This window comes from Aplidium turbinatum, chromosome 12 (genome assembly GCF_918807975.1).
Source record: "Aplidium turbinatum chromosome 12, kaAplTurb1.1, whole genome shotgun sequence".
NCBI lineage: Eukaryota > Metazoa > Chordata > Ascidiacea > Aplousobranchia > Polyclinidae > Aplidium > Aplidium turbinatum.
The window spans coordinates 19,933,511-19,952,529 of NC_137483.1; the positions used below are offsets into that span (position 1 = coordinate 19,933,511).

Genomic DNA, 19,019 nt, shown 5'->3' on the forward strand with positions numbered 1-19,019 from the left:
GACATTTCGCTCTAATTTATCGAATTAGACAACTAAAATTATTTAGTTGTCCAAGTCTGCCTCAAGGCTACTTATGAAAAATTTCAAATTTATGAAGCTTATATTGTAAGTCTCCCTATCCTTTTCTAAAACTTCCTTCAACGCACAACTTTTTAAAGCTTACTTGTTTTTCTTTTTAAAGGATTAAAAATAGGTCTTTACAGCCACCAAACAATATCATCACCAAAAGATCATCACCATCCGGACGGCATTAACAAAAAACTAAAGTGATTGAAAGTAAACATTGAAACAACACTGACTCTGCCTTTGAGAAGGCGCCTTCCCGCAGTTAAGCGCTAACGAATTAGGTGGCGCGTGCGCAAAAACAAGCAAATGAGCCTCGGGAACACTATATTAATAGAAATATGCACATATCGAGTAAGCAAAGCTACAGACAGTGACGTATTTCAATAACATTATGTGAACCAAAGTTCACACCTAATTATTTTTTATGAATATAGACTATTACGTTTTAGAAGACAAGCTAAAGTAATAAATTGATTTGAGTTTAATGTTATTAATCAGTACAAACGAAGTCAGCTGTCAAGAAAGTTATGAAGCGAGCAATTGTCAAGTTCATTGCTGTGAATTTTTTTAAATTGAGTTTATCACTTTCAAAGTTTTTTGGGGGGAACCTAGCGCGCTTATGGCTACAACATCTAGAAGACGTTGTCTCAATAACATAAATATTTTCTGCTACATCTGTGGTGATTACACACTAGAGCCTAACAGAAAACCAATCGATGATTTTGTAAAGCGTGCTTATCTTGATTAATTTAAAGTGAAGTTGGGGGATCAAGATAAGTCTTGGGCTCTCCACATTGTTTGCAAAACTTGCAAAGAACTTTTACGTCAATGGACAAACAAAAGAAAAAAAGGATTAAGGTTTACTATTCCCATGGCATGGCGTAAACCAGAAGATTATAATAGCGACTGCTATTTTTGTGCAGTAAACACAAAAGGCATCAACAGGAAAAATAGGACTTCCTGGCAATATCCAAACCTAGCTTCAGTAATCAGGCCAGTGCTACACAGTGAAGAACTTCCTGTTCCTGAAGGGTTGCCAACTTTTTTTCTTAGGGAGAACTCAATGACTTGGTGGGGAATTTAAATTTATCAAAGGAATATTCTGAGTTACTGGCTTGTTGGTACGCCTGATTCTAGATATGGTGATAAAGGTTTAAATTTTTAGTTTTTAATATGTATTCTATATTAATAAATACACAATAGGGTGGGTCAAAATTTGGACTTTTTCTCCGATTTCATTGCTGCAACCTTTCTTTCAAACTCTCTTTCCTTATCAAATAACTTAGAGATGAAGCATGTAGGATTATCAGTTTCATCGCTATTTGCAAATTACGATGTTTAATGGCGTCATTGATGACGTCATCATTTTCGGAGTCAATACACAATAAATTTGATTCTCCTAATTACATTGAATTGACGCATAAATCATTTTTTTACAATAAGAATTAAGTAAGTTATGACATTTTCAAATCTCGTGAAAACAACTTCCTATTAAAAACAATGCATTTTCAAGCCTCGAAAAAATCGCTTCAGGCACCTTTATAAATCGCAATTTTTGCAAATGAAGACGAAGTCCGATCAAGCTCAAACTTTCAGGAATGTCGTTTTATGACTATTCGCAAGAAAGAAAGAAAGCTTGCAACAATGAAATCGGAAAAAAGTCCAAATTTCGACCCACCCTAATAAACATTAATCTAATTTTACATCAAATATAGTTGTTACTTTCTAAAACCTCTACAAGTCTACAGCCTTCTGATGTTCCCCTTTTAATGTGAAACAGGCTGTAGAGGTTTAGAAAGTAATAAGTATAGATGTGTAATAAGTATAGATGTCATTTGCTCTGATTGGCTTTTTGCTTGGCATTGAGCACTTTTTGTAGCATTAATAGTATTTATTGTTTAACATAATATTATATTATTCACACGTTATTGTACGTTGAATTTGCGTTCAAAAGGCGTAAGTTGTTTTACGTTGATTGAAACAAAACGGTGACTTACCAATCTAGAAGACGTCATCCCAGGCAACAAATCAACCATTTTTTTACATTTACCGACGTTGAATGACTGTAAACAAACGGTTGATTTGTTGCCTGGGACGTAACATAATTGCAACATAGAAAACAAGATCCAACAGCCGCTTTCACATTGATTCAACGTCTGCAGATGCAAAAAATACTATTTTTCTGGCTGAGTATAACAGCGCAGAGGAAAGACAAAATTTGGTAAAGAGTAATTATAAATATGAAACATTTGCACTATCAAAACGTTATTTACGACAGCGGTTCATCAGTGGTGCAAAAATTCATAATATAAACGTAAGCTGACATCATAACCACAATGAAAACAATATAACATTCTCGGCAGAGCAGGGAATCTGTGAGTGTGTGTGTTGTTTTTGCGACTGCAGATATGAACATGCAGCGTGATTTTGGGCTAGGACACAGATTTTTCCAGGCAACAAAAGTTGTACAATACATTTCTTCAACGACTGGCAGCGGCAAAGCCATCATAAACTTGAAATGATATTCCGTCATTTCGCTTGAAGGCTTTCACACGTTGAACTATCACGCGGAAGGCAGCTTTTCTGCCCATAAGCCAAGATGGCGCCATACTCGGTCTCTGAGCGACAAATCATGAGAAAGTTTCCATGGCATGGCACCTCCAGCGCTAACGAGAGTAAGAAGGCAAGTTTCTTTTTCCCTCCACCTAATTCCACTTCCTTTCCACACCATAACATGCTCCATACGTCATCACTGATGACGCAAACAAACAGGTCAGTCGTAATCGTAGCCGTACTCGGCGTCTTCACCATACCCGTTGTACGAGAGACCTGCAAGGGGATAAAATGAAATTCTTGATTTATGCACATTATTGGTTCCTTTGTTAAAACAAATAGGCAAAATAATAAACAAGATTCAAGAGACCACTTGATCTCCAACCTTTGCAGCTTATTCAAATGAAATTCATACGATCGTCAGCAACCGGCAAAACTATGCATTGGCCAAATCCAAACCACAATTACGTCAAGAGATGTTTGCTGCATGAATAAATAACAAAAGTAGCGAGTTTTCATAGAAAATCGACTAGTGACCTAAATGCCAATCTCACAACAGACTCCAATAGTTGCAGTGTCTGGGTGGAATGAGGCCACTGCTATCACCTCGCATAAAGACGAGAAAGATAGATTATTAAAAATATCAGCAACTCTATTCACAAATTACCAGCATGCTGCATAAGTTGTGTTGCGCTCATGCAATCTTCTTGCACGTTCTCCTCATCCTCTATGTCCTCTTCTTCTTCCTCCTCCTCCTCTTGCACCGGAACAATGTCGTGGCTCTCTTCCACTACAGCGTCCTGGAGAAAGAAGATTATCGACATTATCAATTACAAGTAGAAGACAATTAAGTTTATTCACAGTGGGCCAAGGTAATGAATGACACTCTACTACGAATAACAATTTTACACCAGTTCAATATCAACATGCTGACAGTAAATTTAAGAACAAAAAGTTTGATGATTATTAAGGGGATGAGGAAGTTTGTGGAGTCATAAAGTCCCCGATCGAACACAAATGGAAGACGCGATGCTCGAGTTTCACCCTTGTTTGAGATCATTAATGGTGTATCCATGTGTCTTGAGCAATAAACACATGGACATGGATCACTGATGATCTCAGACAAGGGTGAGACTCGAGTATGGCGTCTTCCATTTTCGTTCAATCGGGAGCTTTATAATTTTATGATTATGCAAAAACATTATGAAGCTTATAGAATTCAACGTTATTGTTGGTTGATAACAAGAGAAAAACACAATGTAAACGAAAAAAGATTGAAGACAAAATGTGAGGCCTGTGGTGTTAATAGTTTGGACTTGTTCTGCTGTGCTGCAGAATTTTCTATGATAAAACGCGATCGGCAATAAAACGTAAAGTGACGCAAAAATGTCATCTACGTAACGTGCGTCCAATTTGCACGTCAATCATACCAGAACAGGAGCTGGTGTTTCAGCCGCTTCTATGTGCAAGCATGCTTCTGATTTCTTCTTCTTTAAGGGCACGTCACTGTCTCCTGCATCAAGGGGGCGTTTTAAGCGAGTAGCTTTAGTCTGAATTTCTTCCAACTGCAGAGGATCGATGACGGGAACTTTCGATTTAGCTTCTTCCTCAGTAGCCTGAGGAAATATGCAAAATCTCAAAGCATGTTTGTGTGCGACATACACCTTCTATGTGTTGTCGCATCGTTTGTTAAAACTGAAATAATTCAAATCGACGTCAATCGTGTATGGTAAGCCGAGTATGGTTGGCTAATCTTACACAATATGACTTACTGGTTATTATTAGCAAATAAGCGTTTTTTTTTTTCAATTCGTTTCGAAAAAAAATCGAATGCCCACCACGTTTGTGAAAATCCTGCGTATGCCACTGGCTGTAGTTATTTGCACTAATTACATTATTAGATTCTCATAGATGTTTGTGTGAATTCTCATCCATGATGTAAAGCGCCACTGCACGAGCATGGCAATGTGCTGCGAGCCAGCGAAATCAAGCACACAATGACTCTGGAGGAAAGTTAGCGATTATAACGCTACCGTGACCAATGAGCTATCCTCTGTTGAGCGTTCCCACTCAGAACATAGTTAAGTTGTACAATAATTAGTTAGTTACCTTTTTTAAGGCTTCATAGTTGATCTTGTTTGATAACTTCTGCCGCGACATCATTTTCTCAATCGCCTCCCCGGCGGTCTTGGAGGAACCATAGTACTCCACTCTGCTGATGTGCTTCATTTTCTTGCCCTTGGGTCGACTTTTCTCTTTCTTCTCGGCCTCTAATCGCTTCTGTTTACGTTTTTCCTCCATTTCCTTTACATCAACAAGCAATATGCAAATCACCTTTCACCTTGAAAGAGCCGCGCCACTGTTACGTGGCCATCTGTACTTGACGTGGCATCTCCAAGACGATGGTTCAAAATCAACCAGCACATCGCACACACGCTTGAAAAGTCAATTAACGGAAAATTCTCAGCATTCACAATGGCTCAGTGTAACATACCGTATCTGAGAACCTAAGAAGTGACGCACTTCTACTGAATGAATAAAGTAATTATGGGGCAGTTGTGGTAGGCTACATCTTAAAAGGCACAACCCAAACAGTAAAATCGGTCATTTATACATTAATTCAACGACTGTAGAGTAGACGTTAAATCAATGAAAAAATGACGGATTTTGCTGTGTTGGAACACACTTACTTCAACAAACTCTCCATACTCCAACATCCATATCCTGGCTTTAATCTTGGTTTCGTCTGGAGACAGAATCAACTGAAGATAAAAAATATTTGCTATAAAACTAGTTGTAGGAGAAGTTTGACGTGTGACGCCAGTATTATATCAGATCAAATTTAACCGAAAACACAATGGACGATGGAGGCTGGATTCAGATTGATCAGCTCGTACAAAAATAAGTGCAATAAAGCAATAAATTGAAAACCAGCAGCAGAAAGTCACCGACCCAGCAAAATCGGAAACAACGAAATCAACGTTTATGGGAACAATATGTTGTAATAACGTAAAATCACCGAATGATTTAAAAAATGAAGTTACGTAAATGCAATGTTTCCAGAAAGTTGTGACTTTCCATAGCGCTCGTGCAGACACAAATAATTTGAAGCAAACAGTTTAACAAAGATTTCGTTTCCCGCGTTGTAAAAACTTCATTCAAATTGAAAGTTCGCGAATGTGTGTAACAAATTTAGATAGAATTTACTCAAGGGTTAATATTTATATACCACCGGCTTCATGATTTGTTCTACTTGATTGTCGATCTGACTTAAATGTTCTTTTTTTTAGAACAAATACATTGAAGAGTTTTTCGTCAGCACCGATGCCATTTCTTTATTAAATCACTGCTGCAAATTTGCTAATACAGGGGTCCCACTCTAGATTTTCTTATTTTTTTTATGATTTTATGCCAAAAAAGTCAAAAATTTTATGATTTTTTATGATTTGTTTTGGTTATTTTATGATTTTTTTATGATTTTTTATCAAAATTTTATGCTTTTTTTATGATTTTCGATTCTTGCTTTAGCTGATGTCAATTCTTGCTTTAGCTGCTTGAAGAACTTTCCGATCCAACGCTTTGTTTGACAATGCCTCCTGAAGCTTTGCATGCCCATTTCCAATAATTTCATCAGCAGCTTTAATGCTTCAGTTTTTTTAATTTCATCTTCAATTTTTTCGATTCTCTTTTGTTTTTCTGCCATAATGTTGGCTTCAACAGTAGCCTGAGCACTTTCTTTCTCTTTTCTCAATTTTTCTTCCAGAGCTCTTTCCTGCTCAAGGTCAGCCATATACTTTGCACGAGCACCCTTCACTTCTGAAACTAGTGTTTTGTTAATGGGACAGTTTACTTCATCATCATACCGATTTAGTTCATCATTCACCATTCTCAGTGCAACAATTGTGATTTCTTTAAGAGAACTTCTATGTGAATCAATAAAATGTTTATGGAGGAGAAAATGGAGAAACCTCTTTCAGGACTGGCATTACTGTGACTTAATGTTAGAAAACATTTTGCCAGACTAAATAGTTGCGGATATTTTTTTATCCCAGCATCATCTAACAAGCCTCCAATTTTTATCCAATAATAGTCAATTCTCTTATAGGAAGACACTTTTGGTAGGGATGTTATTGTTATACCACATTTGATTAGTGCTGAGTCCAGTAAGAAGATTGGGAATTGGTGTATACTTTCAAGATCAGTCTTTTTGTAAAACTCATCTAGAATATCCTCAGATTGATACCGTAACCACCGCAGTCTTGTCTCATCATAAAGCTCTTCTCTTGAAACAATGAAACAGATACATCAATTGCAACAGCATTTGCATGGCACTTTTCAAGGCAATTGGAGACTGCCCAAGTTAGATTGACGATAGAAGTTGTAGCTCCATCATCATTTCTTTTTTCTGGATGCAAAAATTGTGCCTGCTTAAGAACAAATGAATGTAATGGCAAATGATGTAAAGGGTAACTTGTAGCAACCACAAAAAAGTTTAGACAGTTAGATTTAAATTTCTTTTTGTCAGCTTCAGAAAGGACTGCAATATCACTGACTAAAATTTTTGCTTGTGTTTCAGCATCAATCAAGTTCAACGGCTTCTGATTTCTGAAGTTCTTTGTTTGTAACATCAAGCACAAGATTTTCTGACTCTGTGGATGATTTGTTCTTTTTTTGATAAATTTACTAAGCAAAGCCGAGATCAGATAGCACATTGCTGAGTAAAGAATGTGAATCAGTGGCTCTTCATATTGGAATAGGACTAAAAACCGTTTAAAGTCACCAGAAGCTATTGATACAAATGAAATATAAGCTTCAATCAAAGGATCCTTTAATGCTTCTGAAATCATTGTGTATCTCTGGGTGGATGCAATGTTTGACTTGAATTTTTTTTGCTTAGGCAAAACCTGCAAGAAGTAATGTCACAAGTCCCACTCAAGATTTAAGGACATGTCCGCCTTGAGTTTCGAGGCCTGAGTAACACATTGCTTGCAAATGCCTCTACGCTTTTTCCAAAACATTGGTGTCAAATTATCCTTTCAGCATTCTTCTACAATAACTGCATGTCTTGAAATCTTGTCAGTGTCTACTTGTCTATTTCTAAGGACGTTTAAAACTAAACATGCAATAAAAGTAAATAGCTAGGCTCCTTTTCTACTTCCAGCTCCACGGGCAATGCTGGACTTGATTATGCAACCACATGTTATCCTAAATCAGTGCATTCCACAGACGGCGTCACAATCGTTACACAAATAATTATGCTGTTATCATGGTTGGAACTTACACATTACACTCTATCATTTTTTTTGATTTTTACATGCTCAGTTCTCCATCACAACTAAATTTTATGATTTTTTATGATTGTGTCTAAATTTTATGCTATTTTATGATTTTTTCCAAATCAAGCAAAATTTTATGATTTTTTATGATTTTATGCCGAGTGGGACCCCTGCTAATATCAGTTTGTGCAGCTTCCAGGCGCTTGCCAAGTGCGAACCAGGCTAACTATGATTTAACGTTTCTTTAAAATACCAACCAAATTTATTGGAAACATTCCACCAATCCAGAAACTCGTGCACAGCACACAGGACCTACTTTATCAATCTCTTCATCATCGATACCATCAAGATCCAGCATTCCATCGTCCTTGGCAGCACCCTCCTCATCAGCAGGGATCGCCATATTTTCACTCACGCTTTGCGTTAAGCCGAGGCTTGCCGCAGTGGGGGCTGGTCCTTTTATATGACGTTGGGGGTCTAAGGGTGTTAAAACGTTCGCAACAATGTTTAAAGGCATACTAAAGGAAAATTTCAAACCGGAATTAAGCATTAAAATGAGTAAACTGAACATTCAACAATACATTTCAAAAACAATTACCGAAAAAAATTTGTTTTCAATGGCGCTGGGAAGGCCCAAAGTCCAGAGTTTCATTTATTTCAAAATGACCAAAACGTGCAATCACTGCTCGAGAATACGTCATAAAGGCCAGCAATAACAAAAGCCACGTTACCAATCTGATGTTTTGAGCAAACTGTCTGCTGTTTTGATGTTAAAATGTGCTGTTTTGATGTACATACATACATAGCCTACAGTCAAATCGCCAGCAGTAACAATTATTGCGTGATCGGTTGATTGCCAGCCTTTATGACGTAGACTGCACAGTCGCACGCTTCGTTGCTCAGGCTCAAACTCATTTTGAAAGCTCTGACAAAAGCACGCCCACAATGGTGGTCAGACCGCAATGGGGCAAAATTTTATTGAAAATCGTTTTATGGTAGCATGTTAAACACAAAGAACGTGGAAAATCGCCAAGTCAGGTTTTTCCTTTAGTACCCCTTTAAAGACGCTGATTTCGGTTGATTATTTTTAATCATTTTAATCATGTCATTTAAGGTCTATTAATAACAGTGGTAACAGTTGTTCTGTTATTTCATTTTAATTAGCAAGTCACCTGCTGTGTTGCGCCTTCTACCAGGAGACATGAGAGTTTCAGCTAACACTTGGGGGTTCTCGGAGTGAACAAACCCGGCAGCCGCCTGCAAGTCGGGGTCACTAGGAGCGTCTGAGTTGAAACAAAGCAAACGTATTACATAACGCTAGGGATGTATCAGTGCCAACACTTCACCAATGCTGATACTACAGCGCTGGAGGAGTAAGCAGTCAGTGCCAATGTTATCCAAATTGTTTCACGTACCATGACGATGCGCACGCTTAAAGCGAATATATTACACAATATAATCTCGGCATCCTATGGTGCGTTTCTCGGCAGTCGAGAAACTGATTGCTAGTGTGGAGGCTACACCGGTATGGTTAGCGAAACACAATGCTCGCTGTTCTATAGTGAGTAGTCAGGTAGTGCTGACGCCAGAAAGATCGCTCCTTCTCAACTTTCCTATAGTGCAGCACAAAATACTGTTTATCTCAACCGTTTCAGCTTTTTCGAAAGTGCTATGTTATCCAATGCACAGAATAACCATTCTCGCTGATAACCAAACTACACAACATTTTGGGACAGTCAATGTTTCAGTTTAAAACCAAACCCACGCTAGAGACACGGCAGTCACCTGCAGCAGGTGGGTCTGGTGCTGGACGGGACGGTTCCTTGTCCGATTTCGTTCTTCCTTTCTTATTGGAATCTAGGCGAGAGTAAAAAATAACTGAGTTGGTTGTGATTTGTATCTGATCCAAGACGCATGACACTCGGATGACGATGTTTCCAAACAAACGTTAAATAACGTCTTTATTGGTCGTTTATTAGTTAGGATTCACTCAAGAGCAAAAAATGAAAGCAAACAAAAGTTAAGTATCACTTTAACCGCTTCGAAAACAATCACGTATTTTTTTTACTTTGGATGCTTATTAGGCTTACAAATATAAGATTGCGCATACGCAGTACCACATACCTGGCTGGGTTCCCAACTCATTGTCAATCGCGTTCGAAATCTTTCCTATTTCACCTGAAGATTGACATGTATTTATACAGCATGCCATTAACATGTTCAGTTACAAACAAAACACAGATATCATACAAAAGCAATTGTGTTTTTCAACACCAGTTTCTATGCAAAAACATCCAATCAAAATGGGTTACAGCAAAAATATATAACTTTGGTTGCAATGAAAAAAGGGTAAAAATCTATGAAAGTTTGAACGTTCAGCAATGTTGGATCAACGTGTATTGTCTGCAGTGTTAGTTGATGCATCGCTACATTACGATTCGGATCAAAACCGTAAGCAATAGTTGGCAGCTATTAGAAATAAAGATATGAACTTAATATAGAAACAGCTTGAATGCAAAAAGAAATAACTGTTTCACAAAGTAACAGGCCTACCGAATTAGTATTTCAAGAATTACTTTCAATATTGCTCATTCCACCGACTTCGCTTTCAAGCTGTTGTATCTTCGCCTTAATTCGGCTGTTCGTAAAGGCAGGGGGATCGTGCTCAGCTTCCAGGTCTATATTCATGAACTCGTTGATAGTTAATTTAGAGGAGGGAGTCAACTCGAACTCAGACAACCTAAAAAATAATTTTAGGCATAAAACATGGATGGACAGGTAAGTAATTGGTATTTATGGTTAAAAGATTTCATTTTAATACGTTTGTAACGTATTACCATGTATTTACCATTAGTCTTGGTGGGAACCAACCCTGTGTGACATAAACGAGTCGGTGATATTATCTGTCAAGCTTGTCGAAAACTATACAAATGAAAATCGAGGCTATAGATTAAACAAACAAACAGTAAGTTTGTAAAGATATGCGCTTGAGCAGCGCATTTCAAGAACTACTCTCCATACAAAAGCACCGAGTGAATTGGAAACTTCACTCTGCCAAACTCCTGGCTTGTGTCAGTGGTTCAAAACCTCCATAAGCATGCAAAACTGTCAGGATTAAGCTCTCAAAGAAGCTTTCTCTGTCCGAGGATAAAGATTTCCTTAATCAAGCAACATCATCGGTATAAAGGCAAGCCATGAACATACCGCTGGGTTGCCAGCTTCGCAGTTTTCCCGCGGAATTGGGCTAGTTTTGTTTTGGAGACGCGGGAAAATTTTAGCAGTCGCGATTTTCATTTGTTTTCGTTCCAGTTTTACTAATAAAATTTCGGTTCTGACTATGTTTTTCGGAAATTTGTCATATTCTTGGGCTACTTTTGAGAAGCAATTGGGCTGGAAATGTTAAAAAAATCTGGCAACCTTGACCTACCGTTTTCTGATCGTGTCATGACCAACTTTAACGACTTTGACGATGTCGCTCATTTCACAGTTGAAGCCGTGAAGTCGGGCTGCCACAAGCAGGGCAGCGCCGCAAAGACCCGACGGTCGACGACCAGTGTGGATCCAGTCCCTCTTCATGCGCGAAACTAATCTCATCGCGGCCACCGAGACATCGTGCGTCTTATCGCTGAAATCGAGTCGGTGTGCGAAACGAGTGATGTAGATGCAAGGATCTGAAAGAAAATTGTTGAGCCGTGATGCTATTGTAACGTGTCACGTAATAATTATGATATATACGTAAAAACGTTGCATGACGTAATAAATCTGAAGATACGCAAAACGTTGTGTGAAGGTGATAAATCTGAAGGATAGGCAAAACGTTGTGTGAACGTGATAAATCTGAAAGATACGCAAAACGTTGTGGGAACGTGATAAATCTGAAAGATACGCAAAACGTTGTGGGAACGTGATAAATCTGAAGATACGCAAAACGTTGTGTGAACGCGATAAATCTGAAAGATACGCAAAACGTTGTGTGAACGTGATAAATCTGAAGATACGCAAAACGTTGTGTGAACGCGATAAATCTGAAAGATACGCAAAACGTTGTGTGAACGCGATAAATCTGAAAGATACGCAAAACGTTGTCTGAGCGCGATAAATCTGAAGATACGCAAAACGTTGTGTGAACGCGATAAATCTGAAAGATACGCAAAACGTTGTGTGAACGTGATAAATCTGAAAGATACGCAAAACGTTGTGGGAACGTGATAAATCTGAAGATACGCAAAACGTTGTGGGAACGTGATAAATCTGAAGATACGCAAAACGTTGTGTGAACGTGATAAATCTGAAGATACGCAAAACGTTGTGTGAACGCGATAAATCTGAAAGATACGCAAAACGTTGTGTGAACGCGATAAATCTGAAAGATACGCAAAACGTTGTGTGAACGTGATAAATCTGAAGATACGCAAAACGTTGTGTGAACGTGATAAATCTGAAGATACGCAAAACGTTGTGTGAACGTGATAAATCTGAAGATACGCAAAACGTTGTGTGAACGCGATAAATCTGAAAGATACGCAAAACGTTGTGTGAACGCGATAAATCTGAAGATACGCAAAACGTTGTGTGAACGTGATAAATCTGAAGATACGCAAAACGTTGTGTGAACGTGATAAATCTGAAGATACGCAAAACGTTGTGTGAACGTGATAAATCTGAAGATACGCAAAACGTTGTGTGAACGTGATAAATCTGAAGATACGCAAAACGTTGTGTGAACGTGATAAATCTGAAGATACGTAAAACGTTGTGGGAACGTGATAAATCTGAAAGATACGCAAAACGTTGTGTGAACGCGATAAATCTGAAAGATACGCAAAACGTTGTGTGAACGTGATAAATCTGAAGATACGCAAAACGTTGTGTGAACGTGATAAATCTGAAGATACGCAAAACGTTGTGTGAACGTGATAAATCTGAAGATACGCAAAACGTTGTGGGAACGTGATAAATCTGAAAGATACGCAAAACGTTGTGTGAACGCGATAAATCTGAAAGATACGCAAAACGTTGTGTGAACGTGATAAATCTGAAGATACGCAAAACGTTGTGTGAACGTGATAAATCTGAAGATACGCAAAACGTTGTGTGAACGTGATAAATCTGAAGATACGCAAAACGTTGTGGGAACGTGATAAATCTGAAAGATACGCAAAACGTTGTGTGAACGCGATAAATCTGAAAGATACGCAAAACGTTGTGTGAACGTGATAAATCTGAAGATACGCAAAACGTTGTGTGAACGTGATAAATCTGAAGATACGCAAAACGTTGTGTGAACGTGATAAATCTGAAGATACGCAAAACGTTGTGTGAACGTGATAAATCTGAAAGATACGCAAAACGTTGTGTGAACGCGATAAATCTGAAAGATACGCAAAACGTTGTGTGAACGAGATAAATCTGAAAGATACGCAAAACGTTGTGTGAACGCGATAAATCTGAAAGATACGCAAAACGTTGTGTGAACGTGATAAATCTAAGGGATACGCAAAACGTTGTGTGAACGTGATAAATCTGAAGATACGCAAAACGTTGTGTGAACGTGATAAATCTGAAGATACGCAAAACGTTGTGTGAACGCGATAAATCTGAAAGATACGCAAAACGTTGTCTGAGCGTGATGAATTTGAGGGATACGCAAAAAGTTGCGATTTTGTAAAGTAAACACCAGATTATATGAAGTTTAACTCACCCAGCACAGGTAAATTAATGTGAAGCTCTTTTGCCAAGAGAAGAAACACTTTCCCCAGAGTGAAGACATTAACCTAAGAAACATGTTTTAGAAGCGCTGTTTTACTTTCACAAGTTGTGTGGCCACCAAGTGAAGTTCGCAATGTACAGTACAAAATATAGGTGCAAGCAGACCCGATAGTTAAACTAAATTAGAATGAATCAAACTGGCAAACCAAGCTGGCTCATACAAAATATCCAAAGTCGAAGAAATCCAGGTCAGCTTTTTCAAACATAAACACGAACCCGATCCAAAAATTCCGGCTACTTTCGGCATAAAGAAATAAACGTTGCGGAGATCATTAAAACTACGGTACAATACAACAAAATATACCCGTATGGCGTATATTTATCAAGCTTAAAATACAAAAATAAATTCAGTCAATCACAATTTAAAAGACAAAAAACTATCAACAAACAAGATTGTGTAAGTATAACCGTGTAGCCTCCACGCTAGCCATTAAGACCATCTAATCAGTTATATATATGTTTCTCGGTAGCTGATTGTAGCAAGAATTGACAAATTGACAGCGATAGACAATAGACATCGCTGTCAATTCTTGCTACAATCGGCTGCCGAGAAAACAAACAAGATTGTTACATTTACAAGTTTCAAAGCAATACAACATGAAGCTCACCTGGGTAGCATCACTGAAATCCAATAACATATCTGAGCATTGGCGGTTGCCGGAGTTAAAGAGTGAATACAAAGTGTCAGTAGTTACAGCAGACTTACGACACTGGCAGCGGCCGCAAACTAGGACTACTTGGCCCTAGAGTTGATTTTCTGCAACCAGTGATTCTATGTGATTATAGTGGCATGTAACAGGCTATGTAAGATGGTTTTATGAGCCCTACAAGGCTTGAACGGGGACGCCTGCGCTAAAAAAAAAATCTTCCAAAGATGTATTTTAAAAACAAGAATAAATGCCGTTACAAATAAGCTTTAGTTGCTTTTTGCCGTATATGCTTGTTTTTTTTTTATACCTATATATTTTTTAACCTACTTGTATACATCAACAGTGGTTCCCAACCTTTTTTGGATGACCACCTCTTAAGTTGATTTTAAATATGTTGCAACCCCATTTGTAGTTAAACCAATCGGATTGAGTTATAAAAAAATGCTTTGAAATGCTATGAAGGATACGAGGTGTTGATTCGGTCCTACAGGTCATGTACAAGCAAGCAGCTACAATGTGCTTGATTCTGCGACCTCTAGACAATCGCTTCCCAATTGCCATCTTGAAGAAATTGAAGGCCGTGTCCACGCAATGGCGATTCAAGTTCAGTGATGCGGCAAGCTCTCGAATCTGCTGCTTTCCTGCGACAATAGAAACAGATCACCTTTGCTAACTCAGTTAATGTGCAGACAACCCCTCAAGGACATGCCAAACGCTCAAACGCAATAGTGATGTGATTGAAGCAGATAGGTATGCGCAATGCGCATTTCAAAACGTCTCATTTTGCAATTAAAATTCAAAATTATATCACTTTGAAGAACGAAAAAATAAAACTGTGATCCTGGTTTTTAATCATGTGTAACGCTTAAACAAGCTTCAGCTGCATAATGTAATTTGGCCGTTTCATATGAACATAAAGGAGTGTCCAAATTAGACTTGTCCACACTGACTGGAGAGAGAGAATGAAAAAAGTAAATGCAAAACAACAATAACTCACCGTTGTCCAGAGTGATCTGACGAGACTCTTTTGCCATTCCATACTGAAATCCTGACAAGTATGGCTTGTAGCTTCCTGCAAAGGGTTTCAATGCAAAACTTGAGTTGCTAAAAATAAATAGCCAACGAAACAAAAAATAAAAATATTAACATTGCTGACTTCATTTCTTCAGTAGCCTGGTACTTTGATAAAGTTGGCCGAACCTTAATGTTACTTAAATTATGATTTACAACAAACAAATAAGATCGTCAAAAGTTGGTGCTCTGATAGCAGTAGATAAGAGCATCCTTTTGAAAGAAAAAGCATCAATTAAAGAAATGGAAGTGGCTATTTTTACACACTTGTTGCCATGGTTACAATCAGGTGTTGCCAGAGTTAGAATTAAAGTTAGGAAGGGTTAAGGCAAGAGTTAAGAGATAGGAATAACGTTAGGGTTCTGATCTTTGCTCGGAACTAAAAAAAAATCCAAAATACAAGTTTTTGTTTTCAACAGCTTTTAACTTTTCTCAAATTAGGGCAGAATTCCTTATCTGGCAACGCAATTGAGGCCATTATTACACTATAATATAGTGTAATTATAACCACAACCTAAAGAAATCTATATCACCAATCAAGTAATAACCTCTAATCTTTGAGGGGTAAAAAATTGAAAGCATATGTAATTATGTATCCAGCCCTCGAAATTAGCTTCCATCTACGACGGCAAAAACATTGCCGTTGCCAAATCAACAAACCTTGGATTGCGGCGGCAATTGCCGTATGCTTTAATCAACTGAATTTTTTTTTGCGCTTTTCCATCGTGTCACATGGCAGTAACCCAGAGCATTACGCAAGCTATTTTATGCGCTGACAATGCTCTTGTGAACTGTAAAAAGTTTGCAACCTTATAAATAGGCTACTGGCTTAATTGTTACGCAAAAGTTATTCTTTCATCGAATGATTATTTTTTACCGGTGTCGTTGCGAATATAAAAAGTGATACAAAATTAGATAAATGGTTCTTCAGCAGTAAAGAAAAATAATCCTTCCGATCATATGGCATCGCGCGTTCATGAACAGGCAGTTTTGTGTCTTCAAGTATTCCAGTGACGACGCGACAACCTCTTCCTCCGATACAGCATCCGATGATTCCGACTAGTTCTTTATCCAACAGACTTTGTGTTGCTCGCAGTATCCTAATTGTGCCGGAATAATGTTAGTGTATACTGTATACGTAAATCGAGGCAATCTTCTATTGATTTGTTACCGGTACCTGATTGAGCAATTAACGTTATTTCATGATAATTCAATTATCGCTGGATGTCAAATTAATGTAAAACAAACGTAAATTTCTTATTGAGCATTGTTGTTACCCGATATAAACCGCCGGGAAAATTAAATCGATTTGTGCTGACTCGAACGTTGAATCAACCCAAAATTAACTTACTTTTTCCCCTCCAATGAGTTATTTAACGTGAATCACCATAACAGCGTGTGTATCGCGTTTCTCGCTTTATCGCTACGTTAGGTATTATTACATCACAACAAATCAAACAGTGTGGTCGTGATAGACTATTCGATTATATTTTTCTCTTCTTGTTTAACATGTTTTGGTACAATTTTTTCGTAATAAACGTTCACAGCAATTGCCGAGGCAATTTCAACTTTTGCCGTTTGGCCTTGTCAACGTTTTTGCGAAGTAAAAATATGCTAATTTCGAAGACTGCGTGAGTGCTCACAGCAAGTAAAATAGACCGAGGTGAGGCCATAGTGTGATGTTTCTGCTGATTAAACTCCCACTGCGAGTAAATCAAACAGGAAGAAATTTTGAACAATTTTTGTCCGAATTAAGTGCTCGTTTTGCGACGGCATTTTTATTGCCGTAGCAGAATGACCATTATGACGTTTGCGGTGGCAATTGCCGTGTGCCGCCGCTAATTTTGAGGACTGTGTATCTTACATCACACATACAGTGGGATAAAACTGTTTATCACCTTCGCGGGAGACAAACTGTCCAACAACTGATGCGGATCCATCAGCATTCTCTTGTATCGTGACTTGTGAAACGATTGAATTTTCTTCAAGAACAGAACCACAATTTGTACAAACTGTGTTTCCCTGTTCAGTTTCAAGCTCAAGATCACTTGACTTGCAATGTGGACAGGTCTTTCCCATTTTCTGATGCTTTTGTGCTAAAACAAAATAAACATGTTTAACATACATGCAGTCGTGCACAAGCAAACAGCAATTCTATTCTACAACTTTAAAATTAAAGCTCATTTCAAAAGTGATTTCATTCATTTTGACTTTACAAGGTACCCTACTTGAATAGAGCTCTCTAGTGTCAGCTTAAGACAAAAGTAGCGCATAGAAGTAGCATCAGCATGCAGTACTTTTGTCCGAGCCACAATCGCCCAAGTTACTTTTCATTGACTGGTAGCAAGACTCTTTTGGTATAGTGAAGCAGTAGTGCACTTCTTTCAAAGTAATGAATGCCCACCACTGAGTTTAAGCATGTGTGATGCTCAAGTCACAAGAGTAGGCTACTATCGTTCCAGAGGCTATGATTACTTTTCATCATAATTATTATATTGCCTCAACTTTTAAATAATATGCCCATTGCCCATGCTGTATGACTTTCATGCAGTTAAGTTTATTTAAAAAAAATTTACTAGTCAAATTGTAGGCTACGTACAATAGCATGAAACAAACTTTCATTAAAAACAGTAGTAAATTTTGTCTTTATTTGAATGTTGAGCATTTTTCTTGAGTTGTTTTCTTTGCGGACAACTAAACAAGCAGAGCTATGTTAACACGTACCGTAGCAAAACTTGGGTCTTATGGGTTCTGAGCTTCCAACTATGTCGCAGGGTGGAAATTAGTTTGTGTTTCAAATTATAACAGCGACAGATGACCTCAAAAGTTAATCCAAGCCACCATGTAACTTATGCTATTGCAGTAGCCTACCTTAATCACAAGCTTTGTAGTTTCGTATATCAACCAAAATATAACCAGTTTTTCCACCATTTTGATTTCAAATAAAATCGCAACATAAAGACACACAAATATTTCACCACATCTGAGCTAAGTGAGAGCAGAATAGACTATTCAATAAAAACTATGGTAACCAATGTGATTTCGAAACAATGACAGTCACACATTTCACAAAATGTTAAATAAGACTTGATTGAAAAAGCTCTTTGAGATTACAACACAGAAATTTTTTCTGTAAAACCTCTACTTGCATCTCAAAACTGCACATGGATGTCCACAAGGTTGACCAAACCAGCTGTGGCAAGAGTACATAATAAGTTTTATACTTGCATTTTGTGTCATACCGTATTACGTTTTTCAATCAATCAATCATTTTATTTATTGGGCAATAACAATGCATACCAAATCAATACACCATCCCAATAACACGTACTTGTAGTCTTTTGAGAAAAACTCTCTCGTCGTTGATGGGGGTTTCGAACCCAAGATACGAGAACGTGGAACTTCTGCACGGTCGTAACAAACGCGCCAACCAAGTCACTTCACCAGATGTGCAAAAATTAAGCTTTGAGTGAAATAGCCAGGCGTGAAAGTGTGACGCAATATTTTTTTTGGTTCGTTTTTATTTGGTTTTTAATGGGGTCTATGCAAAGGAGAAGACGTTTCATCTTTTTTGGTAAAAAAAATACTATAAACACAAGTTGAGTGTCTTTGCTAAACATACTTTTATCTGCAT

General features: G+C 37.9%; 1 protein-coding gene across 1 annotated transcript; it reads right to left on the reverse strand.

Annotated features, from left to right (window-relative positions):
* Positions 1-1,885: 1,885 nt before the first annotated feature.
* On the reverse strand, positions 1,886-18,818 carry LOC145780763 (transcription factor IIIB 90 kDa subunit-like). The gene is made up of 17 exons (XM_082592391.1): positions 18,717-18,818; positions 17,284-17,481; positions 15,312-15,386; positions 14,782-14,955; positions 14,273-14,304; positions 13,597-13,669; positions 11,323-11,566; positions 10,472-10,635; positions 10,020-10,073; positions 9,681-9,752; positions 9,068-9,178; positions 8,212-8,372; positions 5,310-5,381; positions 4,729-4,923; positions 4,050-4,235; positions 3,287-3,419; positions 1,886-2,895 (listed from the first exon to the last, which is right to left on the reverse strand). The coding sequence occupies exons 2-17, from the start codon at positions 17,462-17,464 to the stop codon at positions 2,840-2,842; spliced, it is 1,983 nt and encodes a 660-aa protein (XP_082448517.1). The 5' UTR covers positions 17,465-17,481; positions 18,717-18,818; the 3' UTR covers positions 1,886-2,839.
* Between the last annotated feature and the right edge of the window lie 201 nt (positions 18,819-19,019).